Source organism: Plecotus auritus (assembly GCF_963455305.1).
Source record: "Plecotus auritus genome assembly, chromosome: 11".
Classification (NCBI taxonomy): domain Eukaryota; kingdom Metazoa; phylum Chordata; class Mammalia; order Chiroptera; family Vespertilionidae; genus Plecotus; species Plecotus auritus.
Genome location: NC_137777.1, coordinates 11701828 through 11720476, shown reverse-complemented (window position 1 = coordinate 11720476; position 18649 = coordinate 11701828). Strand labels below are relative to the sequence as shown.

At 56.7% G+C, this 18649-nt stretch overlaps 1 protein-coding gene across 4 annotated transcripts in view; it reads right to left on the bottom strand.

The window, feature by feature from the left end:
- MATN2 (matrilin 2) overlaps nt 1-18649 on the bottom strand; it is a gene marked incomplete at its 3' end in the record, with an annotated part of 124469 nt that overhangs the window by 66391 nt on the left and 39429 nt on the right. For all 4 annotated transcript variants that reach the window (XM_080646582.1, XM_080646583.1, XM_080646585.1 and 1 more), the window contains exon 3: nt 1798-2367. In XM_080646582.1, the coding sequence (XP_080502708.1) occupies nt 1798-2367 (570 nt within the window). The remainder of the gene's footprint in view (nt 1-1797; nt 2368-18649) is intronic.

Below are 18649 nucleotides of genomic sequence, written 5' to 3'. Positions count from 1 at the left end.
AGTTCAGGGGTTGAAACTGGGTCAAGGCTTTGTGTTCAGATGAAGGAATCATTCATCAGCAGACTGCCATTGGCAGGACTGGATTTTTTTTAACCAGGAAATATGAATGTTCACAAATGTTTATTAATGCATGCATGAATAATTAAAGAAATAATCAAAGGAGTGGTGGGGCTGACTGGGGCTCTTGAAAGGAACAATTACCGGGCATGTAAAGTCAACATCTATTGAAGCCAATCTGCCCTCCCAATGAACACAGGGCCTCAAAGGGTGCAGTAAGTGTAGACTTTGCCCAGGTTGGTTGATGAAAGGTGTGTCTGAGGAACACTTTTAGGATCTGACATTGAGACTGGCCTGGGTGGGGTGGGGTGGGGTGGGGTGGGGTGGGTGGGGCTATTAGGGTAGGAACAGCCAGCCTCTGAGCTCCAAACACCAGGCTAGGTTGATAAAGCAGGGACCAGAAGGTTAATTAAAAGCAGCCCTGCCCAGGTTATATTGAGTTTTCAGGGATAGACATGCATTTTCAGCCTCTAACTTCTGCGTCCTCTCTCACGAGGTGGCAAAAACGGTGGACCCCAAGATGTGTAGGTTTTGGTCATCTTGTAGACAGGGCTTTAATCACAGGACAGCTGGCCTCCAAGTTCCTCTGGTGGTCTCAGGGGTGGCCTGGGAATGCAGCCTCAGGAGTCCTACCCCACCCCCGCTGTGGCTGGTGAGGGTATTCACTGCCCCTGGGTATAAAGCCACCACTGTGTCCAAGTTCACGTCCACACAGCCAGTCAGAGCCAGAGCCAGAGCCAGGACTCGCACTCAAGGGCAGCCTGGCTCCAGAGCTCATCTCTTCCTGGCTGCTCGATCAAGGTCCCCGCCTCGCTCCCACTGGGAGACTGAGACCCAGCAGCACTCCGCAGCTCCAGCTGAGCACCTGCACGGCAGCCCTTCCCCGCTCTGAATCCCTGTCCCTGGGTGCCATGGCCTCCACCTCCCTGCCTGTCCCTCATCAGCACTTTTCAAACTGTGGGTCGTGACTCCTTAGCAGGTCACAAAATTAACAGGAAATCTGGACTTGTTTTTGTTGTTGTTTTTAAATGAAATAGAAAGAAACAATAGAAATTATCATTCCTTTCCTGGCTTAATGCAGTCGTCCCCACTACGTAGCGGTAAACTCCTACTCATCTTTCAAGTCTGTGTAGCACATAGAGCCAGAATGCCTGGGTTCACATCTCAACTCTACCACTTAGTGCTGTGTGACCTTGGACAAGTCATTAAATCTCTCCGGGTCTCAGTTTCCTTTTCTATAAAATGGGAATTATAACTAGCACCTACTTCACAGGTTTGTTGTGTGAATAAAATGAGTTAACATATGCTAATAGCTCAAAACAGCACATATGAAAATCAATAAATGTTAGTGATTATGATTATGATTTCCTGCTTAAAGTTCTCCTGGAGCCCCTAGGTGGACCCAGGCTTTTTTGTTTGTTTGTTAGTCCTCACCTGAGGATATTTTTCCATTGCTTTTCAGAGAGACAGAGAGAGAGAACCATCAGTGTGAGAGAGACATATCAATTGGCTGCCTCCCACATGACTGGGGGCTGGGAGCAAACCGGCAACCCAGGTACCGCCCTTGACCAGAAATCGAACCCAAGACCCTTTGGTGCCAAAAAATCGCCATGTCTACCTTGGCCTTTGCTGAACCCCTTGCAGGCAAAGTCCCTGGGATGAGGCAGCACAGACTGAACCTGAAAGATGAATAAAGAGATCTAATGACGCCCCTGGGAGAGCCACAGGGGCAGGACTTACTGCACAGCTTGTTCTGGAACACGGAGGTCAGCGACTCCATCTGGCTGAAGTTGGCCACCAGGAAGACGTGGTCCTCGTGAGGCTCGCTCCCGATGGCCTTCAGCGTGTTGAGGTCCACCTGGCCCACGCCGATGGCAAAGATCAGGATGCCTGTGTCCCGTGCCTTTGCAGCCACCTCGGCCACGGAGTCCTGTGGTCTCCCATCCGTCACGATCATTATGACCCGTGGCACGTTCTCCCTCAGGGGCCGGGCCCCCTCTGCTTCCGAGAAAGCGATGTTCAGGGCGTACTGGATGGCCAGCCCCGTCATGGTGCCCGTGGACAGGTGCCTCATCCTCTTGACGGCACGCTCCACCTCGGACTTCCTCTTGAAGGTCTTGAGGGAGAACTCATTCTTAACGGTGCTGCCATATTGGAGCAGGCCCACTCTGGTGATGTCAGGGCCAATGTCCAAGAATTGCAAGATGTCCATGATGAACTCCTTGACCTTGGCATAGTCGTGGGTGTTGACGCTGCGGGAGCTGTCAATGATGAAGACCAGGTCTGCCCGCTTATTTTCACAGGAGCTCTCTGGGGAAAGAGGAGGGTCACACGCGTTAGAGGAGTGTGAGGAAGGCAGTACAAGTTGGCTATGGTTGGAAATCAAGGGGCTGGGGACCACCTTTCAAGTCTCCGATCTCCATCGGTTTCTCTTCACACCTGGAAAAGCTGTGAGGGTGTATGTGAAAGTTGTAGGTGCATGTGCACGGCTGGGTGATCATGAGTATCGGCTACAAACAAGTATTTCTTTTCACAAGATAAATGAACACTTTCATTTCTAGAAAATCATCAATACGGTTTTCAGGTGGCCAAATAGCTGATCAGGGTCAAAACACTTTCATCTTTACTATATGCCACAGAAGCTTGCCCAGAAACTGCAGGAAATGTAGAAGAAGCTAGAATAGACCAATGGCAATGATAGGGACCACAGTCTACCTGGGGAGACTTAACTAAACTGGTATGAAACTGGGTGGTGCTGACACCAGCTGTGCGGAGAACAGGGACATTAGTGGGCGGGGGTCAAGGTCCTGATACAAGCTGGCCCTGTGGCTGCACAGTTTGAATTGAGAGAAGGCACCGCTGGAGAGGGTGGATGATAGAATAAGTGATGGAGGGACTGCTAGGAGTCACAGGTAGGAATTTAGTTGGAGGGGTTGCCCGAAGCCAGTGATAAAAGGCCTTTAAATTCAGACTGAGAAATCTGTACGTGATGCTACAAGTGGTTACGTCTTCTGCAGATAAGTCATGTAATAAAAAGTCAAGTGAGTATGGTAGGGGTTTGCAAGGTGGGTGATCAGACCACTGCTGCACTAATTTGGCTGAGAGGGGGACTCAATCTCAGTCAGGGCAGTGGTGGAAATGGCTAAGGGACCCACCAAGAAGCATTTCAACAAAGGACACAGTTAAACTGGGAAAAGGCAATGTTATGTCTCTTCCTTATCACAACCACCACCAGACTTATTCCTTAAGCGCCCAAGAAGAAGGCTCTATGAGGCTTAAGTCCGTAGATGGAACTCACTACACTCTGGGGAAAGGATACTATTGGGTGAGATGAGAGACCTCCTGCCCCAGAGGGCGGAAGTGGGCATTCCTGCTGGAATTTCTCAGATGTTCTGAGCTACTGCCTCCAGCCAGCGGGAGTCCCTCCTCCCTTCCCCAGTCTTTGCCGCGAAAGCCACATTTGATAAGGATTAGAAAAGGAATCCCAAATGCTTGCCCTAATTCCCAAACACCACAGCTGCAAGAAGGAGAGAGAAAGCCAAAAATGAAACAGTGAACCCAGTCATTAAAATGAGAACTAAGAAAGGCCCATGAGGTCATCCCATCCAGGCCGGCTTGCCAGGCCGTGACTCGTCTGAGCGCCTGCACCCACACCTCACCTCACCCACTGCAGCCTTACAAGTCTAACAATTTTAGGGGCGGAAACACTCCCAAACGCCAGTATCCTGGGCAGGAAACCCGCTTTCTGCCACACCCACGTGTAGGATTGGGGGCTGTGTGAATTTAAGGCCCCAGAGGGCCCCAGAAACTGTCTTTGAGGACTCTGGGAGAAGATCCATTTAAAACCTGGCATTTGTGGGGTGTTTTAAAATCCTTTTTTTCCAGAGGGCTTTTATCATTATGATCTCATTTGATGTGCAGAGCAAACTCTTGAGAAAAGAGCCAGGAGTATCACATCCATTGGGCAGATGAGAAAATGGAGGTGCTGAGAGTTTGAAAACCTCTTAAAATGAAGAAAAAGAAAAACTACATGGAGACAACATGGATACCCACCTTACTGGGTGGTTGTGAGAATTTAAGAAAACAGCCCAGCCCATCCCTGAGCCCCGGGGGCAGCGCCCACCCTGAGAGACACCTGGAAGGGGTGCCTTTTTCTAAGGTTCACAAAGGTGCCATGGTCTAGCACAGTGGTCGGCAAACTCATTAGTCAACAGAGCCAAATATCAACAGTACAACGATTGAAATTTCTTTTGAGAGCCAAAAACCGACTTCTGCGCATGGGCCACGAAGTTTCAGTTGCACTGTACATGCGCGCCTGCACGTGGTATTTTGTGGAAGAGCCACACTCAAGGGGCCAAAGAGCCGCATGTGGCTCGCGAGCCGCAGTTTGCCGACCACTGGTCTAGCACATGGCCCTGGGTTGGAGCCGTGGATGCAGACCCACGGGTCCCAAGAAAGAAGACAAGGTCCGGGAGCAAGGCTGAGCCCTTTCTAGGAGCCTTTCCTGCCCCCACCCCCACCCCCCCGCAATACCTCCCACCTTTGATGTGTGAACTTACTTCAGGGAGAATGTGGCCCAATGCTCTCCACCTGCTGAGAACTGGGACCAGGCCCAGACCCTGCCACGAAGGACACTCACAGAAGGCCCCTGGGAGGGAGGCAGACAGCGACTGCCCCCCTGAGAACTCGCTTCCTCTCTGGAAACAGGGAATGAGTCCTCCTGGGACTGGGATTCTCACTGAGGGTCTGAGTCACGGTGTCAACATCCACCAAGCATCACAATCAGTGTACAGGGAAGCCTGGAAACCCTGCAGGGAATGGTGTGCTAAATGGATTCATTCCTGTCAAAACAAACGGGTAGTTTCCACAGCGCCTGGACATTTGCAAAAATACCACAAAGGTTCAAAATGTTGTTGGAGGTTACAAGGGAGCTGCGGCTGTGAGCTGACAATGAGTCCTGGCAGCCCAAGTGACCCAGTTTCCTTCAAGACGTGTCCTCGGGTCCCTGGAGGGCTCACCACAGTCTCACCGCTTGTCCCTGAAAGGGCCCCGTCAGTGGTTCTCAAACTTGGGGCGCCTCCCTATTCCCTGGAGAACTTGCTGGTAACTAAGACCAGTGGCTACACCCACAGAGTTTCTGATTCCATAAGTTTAGGGTGGTACCTGAAAATGTGCATTTCTTGCAAGTTCCCAGGTGATACCGCTGCTCCAGGGACCCCACTCTGAGCACCACCAGAAAAGAAGTACTGGCGAGACAGTACCACACCATCTCACTGCGAATTCCCCAAAGCGGGAAACGTGCCTCATCCATCCATCCATCCACAATCGGATAGACCAGTGGTCGGCAAACTCATTAGTCAACAGAGCCAAGTATCAACAGTACAACGATTGAAATTTTCTTTGAGAGCCAAATTTTTTAAACTTAAACTTCTTCTAACGCCACTTCTTCAAAATGGACTTGCCCAGGCCGTGGTATTTTGTGGAAGAGCCACATTCAAAGGGCCAAAGAGCCGCACATGGCTCGCGAGCCGCGGTTTGCCGACCACTGGGATAGACAGTAAGTCCTCGTCTATGATTGTGTACAACCTTGGAACGATTTCCTCCTCTCAGGGTTGCTGACTTGTCATCAATCAGCCTTCCTCGTTCCGGCTAAACTCAATCATGACCGTGTAATTGTACACTAGATACTTGGTGCCATTTGCCTGGGAAGATCCGGGCTTGTTTGGAGAAGGGAGTGGTGTGAATCTCTATGATCAGGGTAAAATAATGTCATCCAGAGGCTGAGAGGGAGCTCTGAAATGCTCAGCAAGGGAGTCCTATGATCTTAATGCAAGTCTAGCCTCCACCACTTTCTGTCCATGTGGTCTTGAGCCTCTCCTTAATCTCTTTAACCAGTGGTTCTCAACCTTCCTAATGCCACGACCCTTTAATACAGTTCCTCATGTTGTGGTGACCCCCAACCATAAAATCATTTTCATTGCTACTTCATAACTGCAATTTTGCTACTGTTATGAATCGTAATGTAAATATCTGTGTTTTCCGATGGTCTTAGGCGACCCTGCTAGCGGTTCTCATCCTGTGGGTGCTCCAGGAGAGCTGAGACTGCACGGCCCTCAGCGTGCTCCAGGAGAACTGGGACTGCACGGCCCTCAGTGTGCTCCAGGAGAGCTGGGACTGCACGGCCCTCAGCGTGCTCCAGGAGAGCTGAGACTGCACGGCCCTCAGCGTGCTCCAGGAGAACTGGGACTGCCCGGCCCTCAGCGTGCTCCAGGAGAGCTGGGACTGCACGGCCCTCAGCGTGCTCCAGGAGAACTGGGACTGCACGGCCCTCAGCGTGCTCCAGGTACAAATGGGACTGCACGGCCCTCAGCGTGCTCCAGGAGAGCTGGGACTGCACGGCCCTCAGCGTGCTCCAGGAGAGCTGGGACTGCACGGCCCTCAGCGTGCTCCAGGTGTGCTGGGACTGCACGGCCCTCAGCGTGCTCCAGGTGTGCTGGGACTGCACGGCCCTCAGCGTGCTCCAGGTGTGCTGGGACTGCACGTGAGCTGGGACTGCACGGCCCTCAGCGTGCTCCAGGAGAACTGGGACTGCACGGCCCTCAGCGTGCTCCAGGAGAACTGGGACTGCACGGCCCTCAGCGTGCTCCAGGAGAACTGGGACTGCACGGCCCTCAGCGTGCTCCAGGAGAGCTGGGAGTGCACGGCCCTCAGCGTGCTCCAGGTGCTCTGGGACTGCACGGCCCTCAGCGTGCTAGAGGTGAGCTGGGACTGCACGGCCCTCAGCGTGCTCCAGGAGAGCTGGGACTGCACGGCCCTCAGCGTGCTAGAGGTGAGCTGGGACTGCACGGCCCTCAGCGTGCTCCAGGAGAGCTGGGACTGCACGGCCCTCAGCGTGCTCCAGGTGCTCTGGGACTGCACGGCCCTCAGCGTGCTCCAGGTGTGCTGGGACTGCACGGCCCTCAGCGTGCTCCAGGTGCTCTGGGACTGCACGGCCCTCAGCGTGCTCCAGGAGAGCTGGGACTGCACGGCCCTCAGCGTGCTCCAGGAGAGCTGGGACTGCACGGCCCTCAGTGTGCTCCAGGAGAACTGGGACTGCACGGCCCTCAGCGTGCTCCAGGAGAGCTGGGACTGCACGGCCCTCAGCGTGCTCCAGGTGTGCTGGGACTGCACGGCCCTCAGCGTGCTCCAGGTGTGCTGGGACTGCACGGCCCTCAGCGTGCTCCAGGTGTGCTGGGACTGCACGTGAGCTGGGACTGCACGGCCCTCAGCGTGCTCCAGGAGAACTGGGACTGCACGGCCCTCAGCGTGCTCCAGGAGAACTGGGACTGCACGGCCCTCAGCGTGCTCCAGGAGAACTGGGACTGCACGGCCCTCAGCGTGCTCCAGGAGTGCTGGGACTGCACGGCCCTCAGTGTGCTCCAGGTGCTCTGGGACTGCACGGCCCTCAGCGTGCTCCAGGTGCTCTGGGACTGCACGGCCCTCAGCGTGCTCCAGGTGCTCTGGGACTGCACGGCCCTCAGCGTGCTCCAGGTGAGCTGGGACTGCACGGCCCTCAGCGTGCTCCAGGAGAACTGGGACTACACGGCCCTCAGCGTGCTCCAGGTGAGCTGGGACTGCACGGCCCTCAGTGTGCTCCAGGAGAGCTGGGACTGCACGGCCCTCAGCGTGCTCCAGGAGAGCTGGGACTGCACGGCCCTCAGCGTGCTCCAGGTGCTCTGGGACTGCATGGCCCTCAGCGTGCTCCAGGTGCTCTGGGACTGCACGGCCCTCAGCGTGCTCCAGGTGTGCTGGGACTGCACGGCCCTCAGCGTGCTCCAGGAGAACTGGGACTGCACGGCCCTCAGCGTGTTCGAGGAGAGCTGGGACTGCACGGCCCTCAGCGTGCTCCAGGTGCTCTGGGACTGCACGGCCCTCAGCGTGCTCCAGGTGAGCTGGGACTGCACGGCCCTCAGCGTGCTCCAGGAGAGCTGGGACTGCACGGCCCTCAGCGTGTTCGAGGAGAGCTGGGACTGCACGGCCCTCAGCGTGCTCCAGGTGTGCTGGGACTGCACGGCCCTCAGCGTGCTCCAGGAGAACTGGGACTGCACGGCCCTCAGCGTGCTCCAGGAGAGCTGGGACTGCACGGCCCTCAGCGTGCTCCAGGAGAACTGGGACTGCACGGCCCTCAGCGTGCTCCAGGAGAGCTGGGACTGCACGGCCCTCAGCGTGCTCCAGGAGAGCTGGGACTGCACGGCCCTCAGCGTGCTCCAGGTGAGCTGGGACTGCACGGCCCTCAGCGTGCTCCAGGTGCTCTGGGACTGCACGGTCCTCAGCGTGCTCCAGGTGCTCTGGGACTGCACGGCCCTCAGCGTGCTCCAGGTGAGCTGGGACTGCACGGCCCTCAGCGTGCTCCAGGAGAACTGGGACTGCACGGCCCTCAGCGTGCTCCAGGTGAGCTGGGACTGCACGGCCCTCAGCGTGCTCCAGGAGAGCTGGGACTGCACGGCCCTCAGCGTGCTCCAGGTGCTCTGGGACTGCACGGCCCTCAGCGTGCTCCAGGTGTGCTGGGACTGCACGTGAGCTGGGACTGCACGGCCCTCAGCGTGCTCCAGGAGAACTGGGACTGCACGGCCCTCAGCGTGCTCCAGGAGAACTGGGACTGCACGGCCCTCAGCGTGCTCCAGGAGAACTGGGACTGCACGGCCCTCAGCGTGCTCCAGGAGAGCTGGGAGTGCACGGCCCTCAGCGTGCTCCAGGTGCTCTGGGACTGCACGGCCCTCAGCGTGCTAGAGGTGAGCTGGGACTGCACGGCCCTCAGCGTGCTCCAGGAGAGCTGGGACTGCACGGCCCTCAGCGTGCTAGAGGTGAGCTGGGACTGCACGGCCCTCAGCGTGCTCCAGGAGAGCTGGGACTGCACGGCCCTCAGCGTGCTCCAGGTGCTCTGGGACTGCACGGCCCTCAGCGTGCTCCAGGTGTGCTGGGACTGCACGGCCCTCAGCGTGCTCCAGGTGCTCTGGGACTGCACGGCCCTCAGCGTGCTCCAGGAGAGCTGGGACTGCACGGCCCTCAGCGTGCTCCAGGAGAGCTGGGACTGCACGGCCCTCAGTGTGCTCCAGGAGAACTGGGACTGCACGGCCCTCAGCGTGCTCCAGGAGAGCTGGGACTGCACGGCCCTCAGCGTGCTCCAGGTGTGCTGGGACTGCACGGCCCTCAGCGTGCTCCAGGTGTGCTGGGACTGCACGGCCCTCAGCGTGCTCCAGGTGTGCTGGGACTGCACGTGAGCTGGGACTGCACGGCCCTCAGCGTGCTCCAGGAGAACTGGGACTGCACGGCCCTCAGCGTGCTCCAGGAGAACTGGGACTGCACGGCCCTCAGCGTGCTCCAGGAGAACTGGGACTGCACGGCCCTCAGCGTGCTCCAGGAGTGCTGGGACTGCACGGCCCTCAGTGTGCTCCAGGTGCTCTGGGACTGCACGGCCCTCAGCGTGCTCCAGGTGCTCTGGGACTGCACGGCCCTCAGCGTGCTCCAGGTGCTCTGGGACTGCACGGCCCTCAGCGTGCTCCAGGTGAGCTGGGACTGCACGGCCCTCAGCGTGCTCCAGGAGAACTGGGACTACACGGCCCTCAGCGTGCTCCAGGTGAGCTGGGACTGCACGGCCCTCAGTGTGCTCCAGGAGAGCTGGGACTGCACGGCCCTCAGCGTGCTCCAGGAGAGCTGGGACTGCACGGCCCTCAGCGTGCTCCAGGTGCTCTGGGACTGCATGGCCCTCAGCGTGCTCCAGGTGCTCTGGGACTGCACGGCCCTCAGCGTGCTCCAGGTGTGCTGGGACTGCACGGCCCTCAGCGTGCTCCAGGAGAACTGGGACTGCACGGCCCTCAGCGTGTTCGAGGAGAGCTGGGACTGCACGGCCCTCAGCGTGCTCCAGGTGCTCTGGGACTGCACGGCCCTCAGCGTGCTCCAGGTGAGCTGGGACTGCACGGCCCTCAGCGTGCTCCAGGAGAGCTGGGACTGCACGGCCCTCAGCGTGTTCGAGGAGAGCTGGGACTGCACGGCCCTCAGCGTGCTCCAGGTGTGCTGGGACTGCACGGCCCTCAGCGTGCTCCAGGAGAACTGGGACTGCACGGCCCTCAGCGTGCTCCAGGTGAGCTGGGACTGCACGGCCCTCAGCGTGCTCCAGGAGAACTGGGACTGCACGGCCCTCAGCGTGCTCCAGGTGAGCTGGGACTGCACGGCCCTCAGCGTGCTCCAGGAGAGCTGGGACTGCACGGCCCTCAGCGTGCTCCAGGTGCTCTGGGTCTGCACGGCCCTCAGCGTGCTCCAGGTGAGCTGGGACTGCACGGCCCTCAGCGTGCTCCAGGAGAGCTGGGACTGCACGGCCCTCAGCGTGCTCCAGGTGCTCTGGGACTGCACGGCCCTCAGCGTGCTCCAGGTGTGCTGGGACTGCACGGCCCTCAGCGTGCTCCAGGAGAGCTGGGACTGCACGGCCCTCAGCGTGCTCCAGGAGAGCTGGGACTGCACGGCCCTCAGCGTGCTCCAGGAGAGCTGGGACTGCACGGCCCTCAGCGTGCTCCAGGAGAGCTGGGACTGCACGGCCCTCAGCGTGCTCCAGGAGAGCTGGGACTGCACGGCCCTCAGCGTGCTCCAGGTGAGCTGGGACTGCACGGCCCTCAGCGTGCTCCAGGTGAGCTGGGACTGCACGGCCCTCAGCGTGCTCCAGGTGAGCTGGGACTGCACGGCCCTCAGCGTGCTCCAGGTGAGCTGGGACTGCACGGCCCTCAGCGTGCTCCAGGTGAGCTGGGACTGCACGGCCCTCAGCGTGCTCCAGGTGAGCTGGGACTGCACGGCCCTCAGCGTGCTCCAGGAGAGCTGGGACTGCACGGCCCTCAGCGTGCTCCAGGAGAGCTGGGACTGCACGGCCCTCAGCGTGCTCCAGGAGAGCTGGGACTGCACGGCCCTCAGCGTGCTCCAGGAGAGCTGGGACTGCACGGCCCTCAGCGTGCTCCAGGTGAGCTGGGACTGCACGGCCCTCAGCGTGCTCCAGGTGAGCTGGGACTGCACGGCCCTCAGCGTGCTCCAGGAGAACTGGGACTGCACGGCCCTCAGCGTGCTCCAGGAGAACTGGGACTGCACGGCCCTCAGCGTGCTCCAGGTGTGCTGGGACTGCACGGCCCTCAGCGTGCTCCAATAGAGCTGGGACTGCATGGCCCTCAGCGTGCTCCAGGTGCCCTGGGACTGCACGACCCTCAGCGTGCTCCAGGAGAACTGGGACTGCACGGCCCTCAGCGTGCTCCAGGAGAGCTGGGACTGCACGGCCCTCAGCGTGCTCCAGGAGAGCTGGGACTGCACGGCCCTCAGCGTGCTCCAGGTGCTCTGGGACTGCACGGCCCTCAGTGTGCTCCAGGAGAACTGGGACTGCACGGCCCTCAGTGTGCTCCAGGTGCTCTGGGACTGCACGGCCCTCAGCGTGCTCCAGGTGAGCTGGGACTGCACGGCCCTCAGCGTGCTCCAGGTGCTCTGGGACTGCACGGCCCTCAGTGTGCTCCAGGAGAGCTGGGACTGCACGGCCCTCAGCGTGCTCCAGGTGCTCTGGGACTGCACGGCCCTCAGTGTGCTCCAGGAGAACTGGGACTGCACGGCCCTCAGCGTGCTCCAGGTGCTCTGGGACTGCACGGCCCTCAGTGTGCTCTAGGAGAGCTGGGACTGCACGGCCCTCAGCGTGCTCCAGGTGTGCTGGGACTGCACGGCCCTCAGCGTGCTCCAGGTGCTCTGGGACTGCACGGCCCTCAGCGTGCTCCAGGAGAACTGGGACTGCACGGCCCTCAGCGTGCTCCAGGTGCTCTGGGACTGCACGGCCCTCAGCGTGCTCTAGGAGAGCTGGGACTGCACGGCCCTCAGCGTGCTCCAGGAGAGCTGGGACTGCACGGCCCTCAGCGTGCTCCAGGAGAACTGGGACTGCACGGCCCTCAGCGTGCTCCAGGAGAGCTGGGACTGCACGGCCCTCAGCGTGCTCCAGGTGCTCTGGGACTGCACGGCCCTCAGTGTGCTCCAGGAGAACTGGGACTGCACGGCCCTCAGCGTGCTCCAGGTGCTCTGGGACTGCACGGCCCTCAGCGTGCTCTAGGAGAGCTGGGACTGCACGGCCCTCAGCGTGCTCCAGGTGTGCTGGGACTGCACGGCCCTCAGCGTGCTCCAGGAGAACTGGGACTGCACGGCCCTCAGCGTGCTCCAGGAGAACTGGGACTGCACGGCCCTCAGCGTGCTCCAGGTGCTCTGGGACTGCACGGCCCTCAGCGTGCTCTAGGAGAGCTGGGACTGCACGGCCCTCAGCGTGCTCCAGGAGAACTGGGACTGCACGGCCCTCAGCGTGCTCCAGGAGAACTGGGACTGCACGGCCCTCAGCGTGCTCCAGGTGCTCTGGGACTGCACGGCCCTCAGCGTGCTCCAGGAGAGCTGGGACTGCACGGCCCTCAGCGTGCTCCAGGAGAGCTGGGACTGCACGGCCCTCAGCGTGCTCCAGGTGCTCTGGGACTGCACGGCCCTCAGCGTGCTGCAGGTGAGCTGGGACTGCACGGCCCTCAGCGTGCTCCAGGAGAACTGGGACTGCACGGCCCTCAGCGTGCTCCAGGTGCTCTGGGACTGCACGGCCCTCAGCGTGCTCCAGGAGAGCTGGGACTGCACGGCCCTCAGCGTGCTCCAGGTGCTCTGGGACTGCACGGCCCTCAGCGTGCTCCAGGTGCTCTGGGACTGCACGGCCCTCAGCGTGCTTCAGGAGAGCTGGGACTGCACGGCCCTCAGCGTGCTCCAGGAGAACTGGGACTGCACGGCCCTCAGCGTGCTCCAGGTGCTCTGGGACTGCACGGCCCTTTGCGTGCTCCAGGTGAGCTGGGACTGCACGGCCCTCAGCGTGCTCCAGGAGAGCTGGGACTGCACGGCCCTCAGCGTGCTACAGGTGAGCTGGGACTGCACGGCCCTCAGCGTGCTCCAGGTACACTGGGACTGCACGGCCCTCAGTGTGCTCCAGGAGAGCTGGGACTGCACGGCCCTCAGCGTGCTACAGGTGAGCTGGGACTGCACGGCCCTCAGCGTGCTCCAGGTACACTGGGACTGCACGGCCCTCAGTGTGCTCCAGGAGAGCTGGGACTGCACGGCCCTCAGCGTGCTCCAGGTGAGCTGGGACTGCACGGCCCTCAGCGTGCTCCAGGAGAACTGGGACTGCACGGCCCTCAGCGTGCTCCAGGAGAGCTGGGAATGCACGGCCCTCAGCGTGCTCCAGGAGAACTGGGACTGCACGGCCCTCAGCGTGCTCCAGGTGTGCTGGGACTGCACGGCCCTCAGCGTGCTCCAGGAGAGCTGGGACTGCACGGCCCTCAGCGTGCTCCAGGTGCTCTGGGACTGCATGGCTCTCAGCATGCTCCAGGTGAGCTGAGACTGCACGGCCCTCAACGTGCTCGAGGCGGACTGAGACTGTACTGGCTCTTTGGAGCCAGTTCTTTCCTTCCCTGGATTCACAGGGACTGAAAGCTATGGCCCAAACTTGTGTGCCTCCTGCCAAGTGCTTCTCCTCTGCTAAATGTCTACTTGTATTTTTTTATTTAATAAATGGATGAAAACAGATTCTTGCCTCCCGAGATCAGGCTGTAAGCTGTTCCCATTCTCAGCCCCTTGGCAAGTGCTTATGGAGAGATCAGAGGAGCAAGGCCGTGGGAGGCTGAGGCTGGGACAGGACACGGAGCTGAGTCTGTGGATCTCTGAGGGACTGTGGGGAACAGGGGGGCTACGGCCCAGACAACAGGCAAACGCCCAGGGGGAGTGGGGAAGGGAGATGGGTTTCAGAAAACGTGGTATTTCACATTCATTCCCAGCAAAGTTCCCACAGGCAGACGGTTTGTGGGCGCTTACAAAAAAAACAAAACCTGTACAAAACTGAAGGGTACAAGTGAAAAAATGTAACCATTTCTAGAACAGTGGGAGGGTATATTATATGGACAAGGGAACTAGAGTATGATTTCTGGGCAGCATTAAAGGATGACTGGAGGGTGGTGATCATGGACTTGAAATGAGATCAGTAACATGGGGTGTGTTTTGGTACAGCTGCGGGTGTAGGAGGGTAACAGGCAAACGTTGATTTAACCAGGGCTGTCATTTAGCCGAGCGAGCGTGATGAATCAGGGGAGTGGCCAAGGCAATCGACAGGAAGGCTACAAGGATTTCCTGTGGAGTTAAACTGGGGGAGCAGGCAGTCGAGGACATGAGGGAGTGAAGGACAGAGAAGCAGCAGCAGGATCCATGGACTGAAAGGCCAGGTAAAGTCACAGAGTTACTGACGGTGGAAGACTAGAAGGCATTAGAAGGGGTGAGCTGGGAAGAGAGGAGGTTTGAACTGAGACTATGGCGGGACTACAATCATTATAATCACAGGGTCAAGAGTACAATAAGAGGGGCGATAGCTGAGAGACGGTGGAGGATAAGAATATTGGAGGAAAGAACGTCAAAGCTATTGAGGGGTCATTCATACGGATATTGAAATCACCAAGAATTATGGCAAGAGTAATGTTGGAGAAAGTGGCAGTGAGCCAGGAGCTGAAACTGTTCTAGGAATAATCACGGGTTGTTGTTTTTTTAAATTCCCGAAGAAGAAACAGAAACACTAAGAAGCAGATGAAAATGTCATAAAGGGACAGAGAAAAAACTAGCTCATCGAAACTTTCAAAGGGACACTGGGGAGAAAAATTAAGGCTGCTGTATAATGAGAGGGAGGGAGAGGGAGAAAGGGAGAGAGAGACTGGCCGGAATGGCTCAGTGTTTGAGCATGGACCTATGAACCAGGAGGTCACAGTTCAATTCCCGGTCAGGGCACATGCCCAGGTTGTGGGCTCAATCCCCAGTGTGGGGTGTGCAGGAGTCAGCCAATCCATGATTCTCTCTCATCATTGATGTTTCTATTTCTCTCTCCCTCTCCTTTCCTCTCTGAAGTCAATAAAAATATATTTAAAAAAGAAAAGAAAGAGGGAGAGAGAGATCATTATTATTATGAGCCAGCAGGAGTGTGAGAAGGGGGAAAACATATATAATTTATGTTTTCATTCCTAGATGGGATGGATCAGGTGAGTCGGGAATTCTATATTTGGATGTCAGCAATGCAACTGACTGATTCTAGGGGAAGAAATGAAGATTCCACATTCACCAAAAGCCAGACATTCAACAAATATTTAGTGAGTACCTATTATGTGTCAGGCTCTGGGAATGAAGGAAAGACTCCCAATTGTGGAAGGCAGGCATACAGACAAATAATAGCAGGATACAGGGAAACAGGTAGACGAAAAGGAGTGTGGGAGGATGCTGACTTCCTCTCTGCGTGACTGCCTGGCCGAGGGCAGGCTTAGCAATGCCCTTTACGCTTCTTTTCTCTGTCAGACATCACTCTCCCGCTCGGCCTGCCCTCAGCCTCGGGATCCTACAACCTATTGGAGTTGGCACATGAAATTGAATCATGTTACCAATCTGGTTTTAGTGCCTGGTGCTCTACAACAAAGACTGAGGTACTCAATTTTATCTACTTCTGAGAAACCGAAAAAAGGTAAATTAGCTCATTATCCATTCGGCCCTTGAAAACACAGGTTTGAACTGCACAGCTCCACTTAACACGCGAATTTTCTTCAATAAACACCGCAAACGTATTTTCTCTTCTTTATGATTTTCTTCCTAACATTTTCTTTTCTCTAGCTTACTTTATTCTCAGTATTTATGCAGTATATAATACACATAACATACAAAGTATGTGTTTATTGACTGTTAATCGGTAAGGCTTCCGGTCAACACTGGGCTATTAGTAGTTAAGCTTTGGAGGAGTCCTAAGTTATCCATGATTTCAACTGCAGGGGGTTGGCGCCTCTAATCTCTGCGTTGCTCATGGGTCAACTGTACTTATGAGACACTGATTATTTCTCAATGAGAAATAAGAAGGTACCTGACCAGTTTGGCTCAGTGGATAGAGCGTCAGCCTGTGGACTGAAAGGTCCCAGGTTCGATTCCGGTCAAGGGCATGTACCTTGGTTGCGGGCACATTCCCAGTGGGGGGTGTGCAGGAGGCAGCTGATTGATGTTTCTCTCTCATCAATGTTTCTAGCTCTCTATCCCTCTCCCTTCCTCTCTGTAAAAAAATCAATAAATTTTAAAAATATTTTTAAAAAAAGAAGAAAAAAAGAGAAATAAGAAGGGAGGGCAGACAAGACTGGCCACATCAACAGTGTGCACATAAACTTCCAGATAAAGCCCCATTCACGACAGAGGGCTGTTAGGTGGGCCAGGGGTCAAAGCAAAGGAAACAGAAAGATCATAAGAATTAGTCTCCTCTAACTGTATCAGTGGTGCTTACCTAATATTATAAGAATATAAAATCACTCAGGGAAATTACACCCCATGGACATTTGGTTTGTGTGAATTGAACTTTATGGGCTGGTCAGAGAGAGAGAGAGAGAGAGACACAGAGACGGGGAGGAAAGACTACCACGTAGCACAGCATTGCAATCCCATCTGCCTTCGTGCTGGGTGAGCGCATGCCCACAGGTGCCTGAGATATGGCCCTGCGCCCACCTCCTGGGGTTCTGTCCCCACGTACCTCCAGACTGTGACTACTAGCTCTTGAGATTACAGGTGATTTCAAGGATATTTCAGAGGCAATTCGGACTATCTTTGTTTCTGCCCCCAGTGTGACTTAACCTGCAAGTCCCTGTATTTAGGGCACTTGACTGGGGCCCAGGGTCCGTGGCCAGGGCTAGAAAGACCACAGCCAATGTTTCCCTCTCCGGTTTCTTCATTAGTCAGCCACCAGCTGCTGCATGACCTTGTGCCAGACATGCCACAGCACTTGATGAGCCATGGCTTTTCTTTGAGTCAGTCCTGCTCTACTCACATCTTCCCAAAGAACCACTGGGGGATACCCTGAAAACGCCATTGTATTGTCTTAGGGAGACACCCTGGACTTCTTAATGGGATCTAAGACATGGCTTGGATTCATTAGCAAATCATTCCCTGCTTAGTAACATTTTCCAGACATTTGTCCAAATTTGGGGGGCGGGGGGCACTTGTTCTCTCTACACTAATACATACGATGCTGGGAGAAATTTCAAATTAGCTAAATAACAGAGTCAGGACCAGAAAGGATTTCTGAGGGCCAAAATAATAAGTCAAAACTAACAAGAAGAAAACTAATTGGTATAAATGTCAAGTCCTGCATGTAAGGCTCAAGAACCCGACTGTATAACCCACAGGAAAGGAGAAACCTGGATCGACAGCCAGTCGCATGATAAAATCTCAAACCCGGATGGCAAACCCCAAGCCTTGCATATGGCTCCCAGCCTCAGGACCTATGAGACTGCCCCCCCCCCCACAAGCCTCAAAAGCAAAGTTCAGCCATAGGATTCCCCTCAACACAGCACCCCAAGTCCCCACTCCCTGGTGCCTGGAGGAGGGCTGGAGAATGAAACCTATTTGTCAATCAGACCCTTTCCAATCGCTCCCATCTGATCCCTCCCGACCTCCATGGCCAGTCATCTCATCGGTGGCTTCTCTGGCCTAGGAGAGTGGAGAGACTCTCTCAACAAATGGCCCTGAGCCTTCTTGTCTTTGCAGCAAAACTTTCCTATAAAAGAATATTTTGGTGAGTTTCATCGATCGGTCACAACAGCTGCATTTGGCAGCTGTAAATTCTCAGTATTATCGAGCTTCAGGATGCTGTTCCATCAGAGCAATTTCTTCAAAAGCCACTATCCTAAGGGTTGCTGACAGAAAGTTCACTGACATTCCTAGAGGAATGAACTCTTTGGCCCACTACTCCCTGCCCTCTACCCGACACCCCAGTGATACCAAGAGGTGTGTAGTTCCCTACACACCATCCCCTCTTGATGCCTCCTGGGTTCAAGACTCAGCTCTACGGTCTCCTATTTTTGAAAACCTTTCCTTGTTGGGCCCCCTCCAATGGTCTAAATGGCCTTCCCATGAGCCCCCTGGCACCTCCCACCAGTGCCTCACACGGAGCTACCCAGCCTCACGTGGTGTCTTCTATGGATTCCTAGTACCTAGCATAGTATCAGGCACAGAGATGCCCCATCAGGGTCCTTGCTTCTTCCCTTTGATGTGCACATGCAGGTGGGAGGGCAGAAAAGGCAGAGGTTGCAGATACCTGCCCGTAAGCTGGAGGAGGCTGGGAGGTTGGCCAACAGAGGCACATAAAGAAGAGCCCAAATGGGGATCCTGAAGGCCTTGATGACATCAGAAATGCCTGGAGTGCTTATTTAAAACTAGAGGCCCGGTGCACAAAATTCGTGCACAGGGGTGGGGGTCCCCTTAGCCCAGCCTGCACCCTCTCCAATCTGGGACCCCTTAGGGAATGTCCGACTGCCGGTTTAGGCCCGATCCTGGGGATCGGGCCTAAACTGGCAGTCGGACATCCCTCTCACAATCCTGGACCGCTGGATCCTAATTGCTCACCTGCCTGCCAGCCTGGTCGCCCCTAACTTCCCCCCCAACCAGCCTGGTCGCCCCCAAGTGCCCTCCCCCCGCCAGCCTAGTCGCCCCTCACTGCCGCCCCTGCCAGCCTAATCACCCCCAACTG